Source organism: Chenopodium album, chromosome 27 (assembly GCF_948465745.1).
Source record: "Chenopodium album chromosome 27, dcCheAlbu1.1, whole genome shotgun sequence".
NCBI classification, from domain to species: Eukaryota; Viridiplantae; Streptophyta; class Magnoliopsida; order Caryophyllales; family Amaranthaceae; genus Chenopodium; species Chenopodium album.
In genome coordinates this window covers 2212601-2228855 of record NC_137860.1, presented here as the reverse complement: position 1 = coordinate 2228855, position 16255 = coordinate 2212601, and the positions used below count along the sequence as shown (strand labels likewise).

Genomic DNA, 16255 nt, shown 5'->3' with positions numbered 1-16255 from the left:
TCAAACATACATACTCCATGAGTTAGGTACAATGTGGTACATGAAGAAGAACGAGTAAAAACGTTACATAAGAAGGAAAACAAGGACACATACTCAAGATACCATAGATAGAAACGTGGGCCAATATAGTTCTCATAAATAGATAAAATTCCTCAATAAATCAAAAACAAAAATACTCTTAATACTATAATCAATCATCGATCTCTTTTCTCATTCTCATTCTCCTCTTTTCCTTCTTCCTACTCTCCTTTCACCGCTTCACAACCAGAGGAGAGAGAAAATCGTCATCAATGGAGGAGAGAGAAAGCTCCATTGGAGGTGGCGCCGGAGTTGCTGGTGCTGGTGCTTTGGTTCCGGCGGTCAAGCCGTTAACGGTGGTTGCTCCGGCACCGGAATCCGCCATCGCCGGCGAAGAATCGGAGGTTTCTCCGACGGAATTGGACAAGGATTTGATGTGTCCGATTTGTATGCAAATGATTAAGGACGCTTTTCTTACAGCTTGTGGACATAGTTTCTGCTACATGTGTATCATCACTCATCTTCGGAATAAGAGTGATTGTCCTTGTTGTGTTCGTCATCTTACGAATAATCAGCTTTACCCTAATTTTCTGCTTGATAAGGTCAGTTTTTGTTTCTAATTTGATTGATTTTTGAGTGAAGAATGTTGTTGATGATTGATGAATTATAAGTGTTTAAAGTGAAGATGATGATGAATTGATGATAATAGTGTAATTGTCAAGTTTTTATTTGTGGTTACTTGAAAATTTGCAGCTTATTGTTGTGTATATACGATTTATTGCCGCATTTGTAGCTATTGAAGAAGGCTTCGGTTCGTCAAGTGTCCAAATATGCATCGCCGGTTGAGCAATTTCGCCGTGCGTTATTGCAGGTCAGTTATTGTTATGCTTACATTATTTGTTCTGTCTTGAATTCTTGGATTGTGGTGGAATTTTCGAACGGCGTAAAGTTCTCTCTGTGTTGATAATCTATAAGTTCTGCAAGCAATTACTTTACACATGTATGCACAAAATTTTCGATGACTGTATATTGAAGTTATTGATGCTGGATAAATTGCCATTTTATGTGTGTGATGTTGTTTGACACGATTGATCCGATTGTTGTGAAGAATTTAGTGTGCCAGGAATATCCTTGACATGTACAAAGGTTTTTATTTTGCATAAGAGCAACAAATATAAAGTGGTTTTTTTGGTGGTAAAACTAGGAAGAATAAATTGCAGTGATAGAAACAGTGGTAGTTGTATGAATTAATACGGTGATTGACTGATTAAGAAAAATGGTCAAGTTTAGACAATGATTAATGAAGGAACAGAATGAGCAAATATAAGGAGAAACTGTAAAAATTTAGGAGGAAGGGTAATGGAAATTGTCTTTGCAGTTTTAAATTTGCTTGTTGATAGTAGGATAAAGTTAACGACAGTACATAAGACTTTGATATAGATATTACATGTATGTGAGTAACATGTATGCCTGTATGTTACTTGATGGAGCAAAGATTGTATATTGGAATGGGGCAATTAGCTTTAAAATTATGGGAAATTGTTATATGTCAAATGTCATGTTATTGGACAAGTTTATCTTCTGACCTTGTCCTGTTCTTGACGCTCTTTCAGCATATATGTTGAAAGTTCTGCTTCCACTTGAATCTTAAATGTGGTTATGTTTCGTAGTCAGGGTTGTGAAGTATCAGTCAAGGAGGTGGATACCCTTATGGCACTTCTTGCAGAGAAGAAGAAAAAGATGGAGCAAGAAGAAGCTGAGAGAAACATGCAGATTTTGCTGGATTTCCTGCATTGCTTGAGGAAGCAGAAAGTTGATGAGCTCAGTGAGGTGTGGCTTGCTTTCCAATAATTAACCTTGTTGATTGGCAGAATAGTAATCTGATTTTAGCCTTTGGCAGAGTGGCAGAAACTTATGCTGTATTTTATATTAAGGGAATATCATATAATAAATTTTCTTGCTTTCCAGATTCAAAATGACCTACAGTACATAAAAGAGGACATCAGTGCTGTGGAGAGGCACAGAGTGGAGTTATATCGAGCAAGGGACAGGTACTCTGTAAAACTGCGAATGCTTGGTGATGATTCTACACCAAAATTGTGGCCTTCAACAGCTGATAGGAGTAGTGGTGGCGTTTCCTCTGGTTCTCGTAGCTCATTAGGAGGGTTGGCTACAGGAAGTTTCCAGAACAAGAAGATGGATGCAAGGGCTCAAGGCTCCCATGGGACTCAGAGAAAGGATGCTCTGAGTGGTTTGGACTCACAGTACATAAGCCAGTCAGGTTTGGCTGTGATGAGGAAAAAAAGGATACATGTGCAGGTCAGTTGTCATTCATGTCAAATTTCAATGTATAAGATATGATCTGTGGAATAGGAAGTATAATTTTAATGGTGTTCATAATAAGAACTTCCAGTTAGCAAGAAAAAATTCCTTTTGCATGTGGGTGTGGGCACTTTTATGTGTATGTTATTTTATTGGCTTTTCAATAATTTTGTTGTGCAGTATGTGACATCTTCGTTTATGCTAGAGCTTATTCACACATGTAAAACCCAGACAATAAGCTTCCCCCTTTTGTGAACTCCCAACTTGGTGCTTGTTGTATGCTTTTCATTCTTTATTAAAGTGTTATCTTTAAGTAACTTTTACGAATCTTCTGTTCTCATGATTACAGTTTAATGACCTGCAAGAGTGTTACTTGCAAAAACGACGCCAATTAGCTGGCCAGCCCATCAGACAGGATGAGAGGGATCCAAATTTTACGCAGAGAGAAGGCTATAGTGCAGGTCTTGCTGAGTTTCAATCTGTACTGTCTACCTTCACTCGTTACAGGTTCAATTTTTTTTTTTTTTTCCTCCCCTTTTCTGTCTTTCTTTTTTTTTTTTAATTATATTTTTTTGGGTTCCTTGTTCGCTTTGCAGGATAATTAACCTGATTTTGTTTTACTATTGCGCTTTCTGACATTAATTTTGAACTTATGGTTTTATGTGAAACAGTCGTTTGAGAGTTATTGCTGAACTCAGACATGGGGACCCTTTTCATTCTGCCAATATCGTATCAAGGTTAACTTCTGACCGTTGTTTTCTTCTTCATGTGATATCATTGTTGCATTTGGAATCCACTACGAGGGTGAGGGGTTGGGAAGAAGAATTATTCATGCTAGTAAGACCGTTTGTAGCAAACCTGTATCACCTTTTTTTTGGCTTTCGGGATCCATAAGGGAGCGTGGTGAGCAGAAGAGAATCATGCCACTGCTAAATGCATACTAATGTTGGGGTACCTTGTTGGTATTAGTTTATTACATTGATTCAACAGTGTAACCCAATTTTGCAAGTTTGTTGATCAATCAATTCTTAATAGCAAATGTGCGACTGGTCGACTGGCCACTGTCTTTTGTTGATGAAGTTGAACTCACGGTCCTATATGGCATGTATTTGCTTAATTTAACATGTGTATTTGTCCCAAGTCCGGCACTTGAGTTCAACTATTTTTTGGGTTTTTGGGCAAATTGAAGTGGGTCTGGTCATATCTGTTCATTGGGTATCTGACATGAATATTTGATGCGAAAAGAAGTTTTCACCTTCCATGTAGCATAATTGACAACTTGACATTAACCCCTAGTCACACCTAACAGTAGGGTTGGCTAGAGCCTAGTGATTTCTTGCAAACAAACTATTCTGAAAGAGAGAGGAAAGAGGAAGAAAGCATTGTGATTAGGTGGCTTTTTCATGTTTCCCTTTAAATTATTTGGCCCATGACTGAAATCTTGACTGATCCAAAAAAATGTTTCTCTTATTACAGCATAGAATTTGACCGTGATGATGAGCTGTTTGCTACAGCTGGAGTTTCCCGAAGAATTAAAGTCTTTGACTTCTCCTCGGTGAGCTGATTCTAAATTTTATAGCTTCCTTTCAATGTGCTTGGAAATAAGCAAACCTGGGTTCTCTATGGATTCTCATATGTTTGAAATGCTGTCCAACCGTTGAGTGGTCTAGCAAGTAAAGTTCCCCTTCAGTTTTTTGCTTAAAGCTTTAAAGATGTGCTAGTGGGTGGATTTTTTTGTTGGGAGAGAGGGGTTTGGGAGGTGATAATAGAGGTGATACAGAAATGATAATTATATGCCTGTGGTCAGTTATTATAGACGGGTTCTGTCTCAACACTTCTGGTTGAATAACAACCTTAGTTGGAGTCTGAACTAGAAGAAAACTCTCTTTTTTGTCTTTCTTACATATGACTGCATGCTTTTACTAGTTGATAGAGCTCCATTTTTTTTTTACCATTGTTTTGAACCAATTTAGCATAAGTAAGCATGTTTAGTCGGGTTTACTTTGAAAAAACTGTGTCACGTACTTACGTTAAATCTCCGTAATGATTTCTAACCTTCAGTAGTTCGGTGAGGTAGAGTGACTGGGGAAAGGAGGAGCTATACTTTCCGAGTTCTCATCTTGTGTAAGGCTGCAACTATACTAATGATGAAAATCAGACGATGGAATGCTGGTTGCTGCTTCCATGTTCTCCTGGGGTGTCAGAGTTTTGAACCTGGGGGGGGGGGGGGGGGAGGTGAGGTGGGGTGTGGAAGGTATACCTAGCACGGTGACATCATCAAAATGGTAAAAACAGTTCCTCCTTTTCAGCTGCACATGTCAATCTAGGATTTGTTGTTGGTCATTTCAGAATGGATCAGGTTTTACTTTGTCAAGTATAAATTGGGGTGATCTTGTAGCTCTATTATTTGTTGTTGGTCACTTCTGAATTGTATTGTTTCAGTTTTTATCTTTTATATGTGTCATTGGTGCAGACGAGCAGTCACCTGGGTTGTATGGATCTGAACATTGGCTAGACAATGCTATTTGTCTCTGTTTAGATGATTTGTTGACAGATAATATTGTTTTATCTTTGCATTCCAGGTTGTGAATGAACCTGCAGATTCACACTGCCCTGTTGTTGAAATGACAACTATGTCCAAACTTAGTTGTTTGAGCTGGAACAAGTTTACCAAGAACCAAATAGCTAGTAGTGATTATGAGGGAATAGTTACTGTATGGGACGTAACGACACGCCAGGTAACAAACATTAGTCAGCTTCTCAAATATTACTTCGTATATGAATTGCTTTGCCCTACTATTATCTTACACATCTTTCTCCATGTCACCATTTTGTGCATCTGTTCCTGTAGAGTGTGATGGAGTATGAAGAACATGAAAAGCGGGCATGGAGTGTTGATTTTTCATGCACAGAACCTTCAATGCTCGTGTCTGGCAGTGATGACTGTAAGGTATTTGAGTTTGTTGTTTAGCTTTTTATCTTTCATTTGTATTGTATCTGAAATCATTAGAGAGGTATTTGCAGTTTTGTACAATAAGGCTGCAAAATTGATTTTCCTTGGTAGTTACAGACTTACAGTTGATGTTCTGTTGTGTGCATGGGTACTGTGGATGGAAAAGTGGTATGAGGCTGAGATCATAGCCTTTAGGCTGTTAGGAGTGGCATTATTGTTGATTAATATATGGCAACTGGCAAGTAACAAGCCAGTTTTTGAGCTTTTTGGTTAAGAGGCTAAAATCTGTTCCCAGAAGGTCACCCTTTCTTTCCATTGCTAACTTGCAAAATATTGGATAGGCTGTAGGTTTTTTCACTTTGATAATGATATTCTTTGAACACCCCTTCTCTCCCTTATGATAAAAATCAAATAGGTCAAAGTTATGACCAGTTGAATTTTTAGTACAGCCTTCCCTTTTGATTTCAGTCTCTGTTCTTTTGGAAATTCTTATTTGCATCTGTTATTGAGAACCATTATTAGAGAAGTTAAGTTCCTAAAACTTTTTGCTTATTGAAACCTCTAATGGAAGGACATAATGAACATTACACTAAATGAAGCTAGTCTAGTGAAGGGATTGCCTCACTTTTCCGCAATTTATGGAGGAATTTAAAGATTCGTATCCTGTTCCATTTCCTTGTACTTTGGAGTTTAACTCTTTGGTGTGCTTGTTTTTATCCTTTTCTGCATTTTCACTCAAAGGACCCTAATGTTATCAGCTACCTATAACTGATGCATGATTGCATTGAAATCTGGTTAGTCATCCTTTCTTTCACAAGGTCCTGTTAGAATCTTTTTGGGATCTGATCTTGTTATTCTTATGAAAGTGAAGTCACCTGTAAATAAGCTAGTTGCACATGAGAGTTGATGGATTTGGCTAGTGTTCTGTGGAGGATGGTGGTGACAGGAGTCTGAGATCTTTTAGGACGCTTTCAGATGTATACTTAAGAGACTGAAACCATCCTGACATCCTTTAGTACTCCTCATATTCAGATTGAATATGATGTTACAATGAGCCTTTTTTTATGTGAGAAGAGCTTGAAATTTGATTCTCACTTATGGACTCTGATTGACAGGTAAAAGTGTGGTGTACAAATCAGGAAGCTAGTGTGCTTAATATCGACATGAAGGCAAATATATGTTGTGTCAAGTACAATCCGGGATCTAGCTATCATATTGCGGTAAGCATTGTTATGGAGCTTCCCCTCAAACATACTGTAATATTATAGCTGTTGAATTTCCTTCTTTCTTTCCTTATAGTTTATATAGTACTTTACTTCCTGGGTGCATTTAGTTATTTTTCGAGTCTTGAGCACAGTGCTTAGTGAATTGTGAAGATGTGAGTTGATGTTGCTGACTTGAAAGAGTGGATGACAAGTACATTTTTCGTGTATTATGCATCAGCATCATCTCTTAATTTGTTGTGTGCACATCTAGCTGATACAACTTGGCTTCCTTTTGTGTGAGAAATTTGCTTGAAAAACAATCAGTGTTTTTGTCATGCTGGATATTGTCCCCTTGTATAATGCTTACTGTTAAAATTATCTCTGTTATGCAGGTTGGTTCTGCTGACCATCATATTCACTACTATGATTTGAGGAATATAAGCCAGCCCCTTCATGTCTTTGGTGGGCATAAGAAAGCGGTTTCATATGTTAAATTCTTATCAAATAATGAGCTTGCTTCGGCTTCAACGGACAGCACATTGAGGCTGTGGGACGTGAAAGATAGTTTACCAGTAAGTCTCTGAAGTTTCTATTTTGTCATGGTAAATTGGTTACAAAAAGCCAGAACAATGAAGAAAATGGGAATTGAAAGTTCTGGACTTTGATTGATATCATGCTTCTTTGGTATTGATCCAAAATTGTAGTTTTATTGCTGCATGAAATTAGGAAGTTAATTGCCACTTAGGTGAATAATTCATAATTGAACTCAACTGGCATGAATATTAAATTTCAATTACTTGGCTGATTCTTAGGATGAAGTCATGAAGCTGACTAAACTACTTAGTGCTGCAAGTTGCAACTGAATTATTTTGCGATAAAGGAAAATGGTTCTTTTAGGCTAAGAATGGGAGGAAAAATTATAATTGTTCTGAGCTGTATGGTTGTTAATTCACGAGTCCTGATCCTACCAAGTGCTGTAAAAGGACATGTAGCACTCCTTGACCTGGGCAAATTTAACTAGAAATGACCAAAGTAGAAAGTTAATACTGGCAAATTTTACATTAAATTATGAGAGAGAGAGAGAGAGAGAGAGAGAGAGAGAGAGAGGTGGGGGGCATTAGCAAGGGCAAAGAAAAGAGGAAAGCAATTGGGCTGATGATGGTGGGCTGTTAACGGGAGAGCAATTGGGCTGATGATGGTGGGCTGTTAACGGGAGACGCAACACATATGAACCCCCTGCAGTGCTTCAATGCTCTACTTTCAGTTGAGGTATATATGTGTACTTAGGAATTTGGGATTAGTTTTGGGTCAATATAATTATAATGTTTTTAAAGAGGGATGGAGTGCGGTTGTTTGATGAAAGGCACAGCAATTTCTACTTGGACAACTTTCCAACCCCTTATTCCTAAAAAGGTCTTTTATTTGGGTCAAGCTATTCTGTTCATGCTTATTAGGATTCAATTCGTTTCATATCAACTGTAGTGTTTTGTAATAGGTTGGTTGGTGATTTATTATTATTTCTAATTTTGCTTTGTCCTATCATGACATTTCTCCTTTTATTGTCCATTTGACACAACTTTTTATACATTTCATGATCACCAGTAATTTTTTAAACTAAAATGCCAATGAATTTTGCAGGTTCGGACATTTAGAGGTCATTCTAATGAGAAGAACTTTGTAGGTCTCTCTGTAAGCAGTGAATACATTGCTTGCGGTAGTGAAACTAACGAAGTGTATGTCTATCACAAGGTTAGTATCAATCAAAGCCTTTATCCCATAAGTGGCTTCTATGAACTGCTGAGCTCTGAGTCTCTGACCATATCAGCTAATTGTGATCTATGAATTACTTTTTTTTAGGAAATTTCTAGACCTGTAACATGTCATAAATTTGGGTCACCGGATGTTGAGGATGCTGACGAAGATCCTGGAGCATATTTTATCAGTGCCGTATGCTGGAAGAGCAATAGCCCTACATTGTTGACAGCCAATAGTCAAGGAACAATCAAGGTGCTAGTACTTGCTGCTTAACGTGCACCTAGTTTATTATCGCAGGATTTTGATTAAAAACACGCCTGAATTATTCACAGATTTTTTCCCTTTGTTTCCTCCGTTCTCCAATGTTGGATTTTGCGACCATTCTCTTGTATATAATAACATACGAAGTATTAGTCACATGGAATATATTGTGTAGTAAGATCTCCATATTTCTTACATTATTATGTAAATTTGTATGTCAACTATTAGAGGGATGCAGACTTTGTGGCTCGGATTATGTAACACTCCAGTCACTTGCGGGATGGACCTATTTCCAATTGTATTAATTATTACATATACAAAGTAATCAAATAGCTTAAAGTTAAATTAGTTACAGGAAATTATTTTTGCACTCCATAAATTTTTATTGTATCCATGTGTACGACTTTATAATCTTTCATATCAGGTAGTGTTGCAATAAGTCATTGGAGTTTACGAAAACAGTTTCCCATCTTTATTCTTAGACTCAATCGTCGAGCAAGTGTATTTTTATACTCCATATCGTGCAAGTGTATTCTTATACACATAACTCAAGCATCAGTTCCATAGAATCGGGCTCATTTAGCTTAGACATACTATAGGGTGCCGGGCGTGCATCAATGACATGAACACATGATGAATAGATTGAATACTGACATGATGCACCTAGGAACTCACCTAAGGATACATTTTTTTTTACTATGTATAGGAGTATGTCCGTGTTATTCCAGTTTCACGTATAGAAGAAGCTCTGTTACATTCTAAAACGAGATTTGTGCAACACGTCGCTTCTGTTTTAGTATAGTCTATATATTCTCCGTCTTATCAGGTTTTATATAGCCAGTTTATTTGATAAATATAGAAATACAATTATGCAAACTCATCGGAAAATGGTACGAGTAAAAACGTAGCAATAAATCTGAATAGTCATTTTCTGGTAGCAAATAAAGTCACAGCACTAAGAAAGTAAGAATAGAAACTTTTGTGTCTGTAACGTGGAGTTTTACAAAATAAAAAGGTTGTTTCTTTGTCCTTCAAAAGTTGTACAAAAAAGGAAAATTTTTGCCATTATCATCATTCAAATACCAATTATTTCTATTTTTAGTCATTCGTATCATAACATGGGCAAATTGACATACCTTAAGGTGTTACTTTGGGACCTTATTATTTCTTTTAATTATTTTTTTCTTTCCTACGTTTTTACTAAGATATGCTCAATTTTTAGCCACTCGAGAGAAGATAACCTATTTTCATCAAGGATCACAAGCTTGATCGGTACACAACTGTTATCCCCGGGTATATAATAGACATGCCTCATATAGTCGTATTGTAAGATCTATGGCATACTCTCTCATCCACGTTACTAATAATCACTGTCACTTATTGCATAACTTGCAGCAACTCAGCAAGTATAACTTTTGGAAATTCAAGTCATTATTATATCACAAGTACTCATTATAATTGCGTTGTAAGGATAAAATTTACAATAACAAATACATTAATAAATTTGTTTAGATATGAATTGTTGCACAAAGTACTGAAACAAATGTAATTAAATAATTAAAAAAAAAAAAAACGTACCTTATAATACATTGAGTAGGGCAAATGCAAACCCTAGCTCTCTTGTATACAATCAACCATGAATTTATTCTAAAAATATAGTTCTTGTATTAATCTCACAGCTATGAAGTACATGAATATATTTTGCAAAGAAAAAGGAACACAAAATACATAGGAAAAAAAAATCACATATGTTAGAAAACAACTACGAGATGAGAAGAACACAAGACTTATATATATAGCTCAAGAGGGATAGACGAGGGAGGAGAGCATCCACGGACAAAGAGTGAGAGCCTTTGACTTTTAGCCTTTGAAAGAGCGTAGAGAACTGGTAGAGATTAACCCCAACGTCCCTGGACTTGCAAGGTCAAGAAAAGTCAAGTGATGTTCGTGGGGTTAGAAGCAGAGGAGATGACATGTAAGAAGACTAAGCTCAGGAGAGATATCGCCGAGGCCATTATCATGGCAAGTTTATTATTATAAGTAATAATTGATAGGTGATGGTCAAAGAAGATTTGATGATGAAGAGATAGGGTTTGGCTCTAAGGGAGGAGCCTGGACCTGATGAAACAGGAGGCATAATGTTCAATAAGATAGAAAAAATTTGAGAAAATTTATTTATTGGAAGAAATAAAGTGAGATGAAGTAGTGTGGAGGAGAGAGAAAGTAGTGCAAGTGTTAGGGGGTTGAGAAGGGCAGTATTTGAGCAGTGAATTAAAAAAAATAAAAATAAAAATAAAAAGAGTAGAAGTGAAAAATTAAATGGTCAGAGTATAATTGGGTGTCTGAATTAGGAGGGGAGGTGTTGATAAGTCATATTCTATTGCAGGGGGACATTGTGGATGATGATAGTTTGTTTTCTTGGACTTTGATGAGACTTTATGGATTTACATTTTGGGGCAAAATGAGAGTAGTGAGTAGGTGAAAAGGGTTAATTTTTCGACAACCCGTAATATATAAGGTTGTCGTTTTTGTACAAATTATGAGTGATACAGAATAAGATTGATGTTATATGGCCAATTGAATTAGTTTGGTTTAAATTACTAAGCTGATCGATCTATCTGTTTTATTTGATTTTAATGTTTTTAATGAAATTTATCTAAGTTACAGAGGATAGAAACGTATTACTCGCTAATTGGCCTCTCTTGCTCTTCCAAAATCTTTAGTGTTGATTAATATACTATGTAAGTTTCAAAGTTTTGCTTATTTAATTTGATTTGATTAATAATACTCGTCTCTCATAAATTAAGAAATTCCTTTTCTCCAAAGGGGCTAAGGTGTGTAAATCTCTCATCATTACTGTATTAGATAATTTCAGTATTCTACTAGACTAGTAGTTCATAGGGAGTAATTGGTAGGTTTGGTTTGTTGATCATTTCCCTATTAGTGGAATTAAGCTCTTTAATTACTTTTCATGCATTAACTAAGATCTAAAAAACTCGGTAAATTAAAGAAGTGTATGATTGGTATATGTGGACCCTTATAAAATTTTAAGCTCTTTAATTTGTGTTAATGTTTACAACCACATAATAATTAATAAAGGTATTAATTAACTATATACAGCTGATGTCAATTATCTTAAGTGATTAAAGTTTTGAATTTTTGATGTCTAAATACTCCGTACTATATATGAATAAATAATATCTACGTACATCCACGTAAATTTGATTTTAAATTTTTAACCATATAAACCCTATGCACACAAATAGGACTTAGGGCTTGTTCACATTTATTGAACTGAGCTAAGTTAAACTGAACTGATTAGAGCTGAACTGAATTGATTAGAGCTGAACTGAACTATATAGAGTTGAATTGAATATTTTGTAAGAGAAGAAAATTAAGAGTTGAACTGAACTGAACTATATGGAGCTGAATTGTATATTTTATGAGAGAAGAAAATTAAGAGTTGAACTGAACTGAAATTAAACTGAAGTGAACATGCCCTTATATCTCTTTGTAAATCTTTATATACCAAAAAAAAGATTGGAACTTTTCATTATACAAGTATCGAGTAAAGAAATAGAAAAAATAATAATTATGAATTAGCTCAAAGCTTGGAAATTAGAGTACAGATTTTGCATGCAATTCAGAAAATATTGAGAGACGAATAATGGAGAATAGTGAAGTAGAAACACAGTACAAAAAGGTAGTGGTCCAAAATTACATAATGTTCTGAATATGTAATTAGGGAGCTTGTTGAGTTGTTGGATGCATCATTAGAAAAGGATGCCCATGCCCTAACATTTATTGATTGGACCCCCTTTTTCCTTGGGTGCGAAATGTTAGGGATTATATTTATAGATCAACCATTTGCACAAATTTTTATTTCATTTACTATCTTGTTTTTTTACTAATCATTGGTGTTTTTTGAAGTTATTATTCATGGTTGTTAATATGATGGGATTATTAAACTAGTTTTTAACTCATGTAAGTGTACATGTTAATCTTTTTATTAGATTAGGTTATTGGGGCTGTGCAATATATGAGCTTTATTCTAGAGAAATCGAGAAAAATTAAGATAGAATAAGGCTTTGATTGATTGATTAATTTAATTTATTGATTCAGTATTAGATCAATAAAATTACATATGTAATTGGATTGGATCAAATTTAGAAAGGGAGAAGGGAAATGGAGAAATAAATTCATTTTGATGAGATACTTAAATTGAAGATTAAAGTACTATGTAAAGATTGAATAAAGAATATTTGTTGAAGTGTTGAACATTGAAGTCTTGAAAGGAGAAATTGAAGGGCAGTCATAAATTTTTTTTCTTAAAATTTCTACAAGTCGAGTCAATAAATTAACAAAAAAAAAAAAAAAAAAAAAATCATCAACATTATTTGATACGTCTGATCTAATTTCAAATAATCAATACAGAGTACTTAGAATTTTAAAATAAGATAATTAAAATCAAATGTGCCTTAAGGAATACTTTTTGTGGTCAATCGTTAGGTTTTCTCATAAATTAATTGATATGAATTTGATTATTATGAAAGTATTGAATAAACAAGCACACTAATGAGTAATGATGTAGTGATATGAATTAGGCTGAAGTTGAGATACAAAATCGATCTTTTAAAGTATCCTCTTTGTTTCAAATTAAATAGCTATCTAGCTACTTTAATTTATGGTCTAACAATATAATATTTATTTATTTATTTTTTGTTTAATTTTTTTTTATTAAGGACCCATAACATCTAGCTAGCTCGAAAGATCTTGGACTTTGGAGTTATTCTCTTTTGGAAAAAACACAACTTTTTAATTTTTATTTCTTCATAATCTATCTACAAGGCAATGTTTTAGAATCTAGAAAAATAAAATACATGTCATTTCCTTAAAATTGAGGCTCCTTCAATATATTTCTTCCGTTCATTTTTGGTTGACTTTTTACAGTCTATTTCATAGTCCATGAAAATGAATTTTAAGCATAATTTTGTTAGATTGTATCATCGTATTAATGTCTTTAATTGGTGATGCAACTCTATTACTACACTTGTGTTTTGATTCACAAATTTCCATCACCATCCAATACCACTCTCGAAAGTATAAGAAATTACCATCGAACTCTGTTCAATTTCGAGGATTGATTCATTAATCATTCCTACTCGACTAAAACGATATCATCAAAATTTTGTGATCTACAATTTGACAAACCTTGAGCCGATCTTCTTTGTCTAAAGATTAAATTTGAAGCTCTCAATCTGGCACTGAAGATATGTTTGTGGTCCAAAAGTAAAATTTGTTTTAGCTAGTAAGTTAGTAATTATATTTGTCAAGTGGTCCTTTGAGAATATTTAAGTGACCTTACTCCACTTGCTAAAATAATATTTACAAAAATTGATATAATAATTTTTGTAGGGCTAATAATAAAAGCATTTTCCTAGAAACAAAATCCAAAAGTTTATAAATTTTCCATTTTGTCGCTGTTTCAAAAATTCAGAACATTGTCATAATATAGTGCTGAAACCTCTGAATCCAAAAAATTATTCAGTAGAAAATAAAAATAAAAATTAACATGCAATAGTGTTAAGCATTTATTATAGTAATCAGAGGTGCTATAAGCCTATAATAATTTTGACCACTGATTTATTTTATTTTATTTTTATTTTTTTATTAAACCCATGCATAAGACTATAATTAAGAGCACAAATTAATACACCAATAAAAACACAATCATATACAGAAATACACCTTTCGTCCCAATTTACTTGCCTTACATAGGTGAGGTGTTTTACTATACGCTCTAATTTTCTTTTTAAGGAATTCTTTTTATCTATTTGTACACTTGAGTTAGGGCTTACACTGGTTCACCTATCAATTTTATACTCTATATTTTCATTTGCATAGAATAAATAATGTACAAAAAATTATTACCTCCACAATCGTTTTGAATATTTGTAACAATTTTACTAAGGGCTTCTCTTCACATTATTTTCAGTACAATTCAGTTCACTTCAACTTCAATAAGTTCAGTTCAGTTCAGCTCAGCTCAGTTCAGTTCAGTTCAATTCTTATCTTAATTTCCTTCTCTCATAAAATATTCAGTTCGGTTCAGTTCAGCTCCAATAAGTTCAATTCAGTTCAGTCAGTTAGACAGACCAAAATTACTTGTCAATGTATAAGTTTGACCATAACATACTAACGAATAGCTACACAATTACACATTTACACTTGACGTAGCATATTACCAATGTACTAGTTTAACCTAAATATTAAATATTTGCACAAATTATATATACATATATAAAAAGTTGATATTATTGTTTAAAAAAATAAAAGTTGATATTAAGGAATTTTATATAACATCTATTGAAGAACATTAACATGATGACATTTGTTATTTAATACATTAGTAAAAAAAACTATATTCATAATTAAAACGGTGCATATAAAGAGTCAAAAAAAAAAAGTTAAAGCACGTCAATTATTAAGTATTTTGGAATGGAGGGAGTAATTGTACAAATTCATACTCGTAAAGTTATACAAAAAAAAAACAATACTCCGATCCCGCATTTAAAACATATATATATATAGAGAAAAATTCAACAACATATTGTATGTATAATAGATCGGAATATTTATTGAGAACACTATTAAGTCAAAGTTAATATGTGAACAATTTTAAGTCAAATTATTGTAAGTATTCAGAAAATACAAGTAAATTCGAATAGTGGGAATATCTAAAAACTGTATTATTATTATTATTTTATTATTATTATTATTATTATTACTCCGTATTATTATTATTATTATTATTGTTATTATTACTATTATATTATTAATTAATTAATTAATTATTATTTTACTGTAGAGCAGGGGCAGTAGGAAAGAGAAGGAACATAAACAAAGCCCAAGGCAATAAGCTATAAATTGGTACTCTTCAATCTTCATCAATGTCACACATTTATTGACTTATGCCTTTTGTCACACTATTAAATAAATAAAAGTGAATAAAATTGCACCAAATTCATGCAAAAGACAAAATATTCAGAACCTTAATTCTCTTAAATGTCTTTATATGTGAAATGTAATGATGTTGGTTGCAGCAGATCGATCAAATACGACCAAATTATTTGCATTTTTCTACTGACTTCACTTGTGTATTGTGTGGTCAATCTCGATTTTATGTGTAAGTCAATTTAATGTTCCTCTATGACTTCCCTGCTATATATGCCACACTTGTTTGGTTTCTGATTTTCTAAATTATTTTTGACCTAATTTAGACTTTGTCAAATATTTATAATTAATTTGTTGAAATTATAATACAAACATGTTTGTTCAAAATTGTACATTTTGTATATCGTTGTATGTATAGATTTTAACTTTTTATGGACTTTGAAACGTCTAGAAACTACTAGATTATAGCTCGGGATTAAATTAATGGAATTGGTTGTTGATGACTTGAAGGGAATTTTGTAAAGGGGTTATATTTATAATATCATGTTTAAGGCTTAGAGTTTGTATTCTTCCATGTTCAATTTGAAGTGTATGAAGTGGGTTTAATAGGGTAAGATACACAGATCTACGTGAAAGACGGGCTGCTGACACCAGCTTAACAACTGTAAGTCAGTGCACGCATTGGTTTCCTAGCGCATCCCTTTTCCATAACGACAAATCTTTTAAATTTCGGCTATGTCATGTTCATTTAGAGCATTATGTGCTAGGTTTGAGCATAATTAATACA

The 16255-nt window shown here is 33.8% G+C and overlaps 1 protein-coding gene across 3 annotated transcripts; it reads left to right on the top strand.

The window, feature by feature from the left end:
- Positions 1 to 182: 182 nt before the first annotated feature.
- Positions 183 to 8698, top strand: LOC145619248 (E3 ubiquitin-protein ligase COP1-like). Of its 3 annotated transcripts, none has more exons than XM_081673901.1 (13): positions 183 to 620; positions 812 to 889; positions 1693 to 1848; positions 1987 to 2337; positions 2690 to 2847; positions 3012 to 3077; positions 3817 to 3895; positions 4923 to 5078; positions 5192 to 5290; positions 6409 to 6513; positions 6891 to 7070; positions 8137 to 8247; positions 8356 to 8698. In XM_081673901.1, exons 1-13 carry the CDS (start codon positions 291 to 293, stop codon positions 8524 to 8526), a joined length of 2040 nt encoding a protein of 679 aa, XP_081530027.1. In that variant the 5' UTR covers positions 183 to 290; the 3' UTR covers positions 8527 to 8698. The 3 variants fall into 3 exon arrangements, with proteins under 3 accessions (XP_081530027.1, XP_081530028.1, XP_081530029.1); XM_081673902.1 differs by having other exon boundaries at positions 480 to 620; positions 1689 to 1848; XM_081673903.1 differs by having other exon boundaries at positions 485 to 620; positions 772 to 889; positions 1689 to 1848.
- Positions 8699 to 16255: the final 7557 nt, after the last annotated feature.

What these genes read in the sequence shown, in the direction of transcription:
- LOC145619248 (XM_081673901.1), top strand. Translation starts at nt 291, where the DNA reads ATGGAGGAGAGAGAAAGCTCCATTGGAGGTGGCGCCGGAGTTGCTGGT. An exon ending in AAGTTGATGAGCTCAGTGAG is followed by an intron (nt 1,849 to 1,986) that starts GTGTGGCTTGCT and finishes CTTGCTTTCCAG; the next exon opens with ATTCAAAATGACCTACAGTA. An exon ending in GGGACGTAACGACACGCCAG is followed by an intron (nt 5,079 to 5,191) that starts GTAACAAACATT and finishes CTGTTCCTGTAG; the next exon opens with AGTGTGATGGAGTATGAAGA.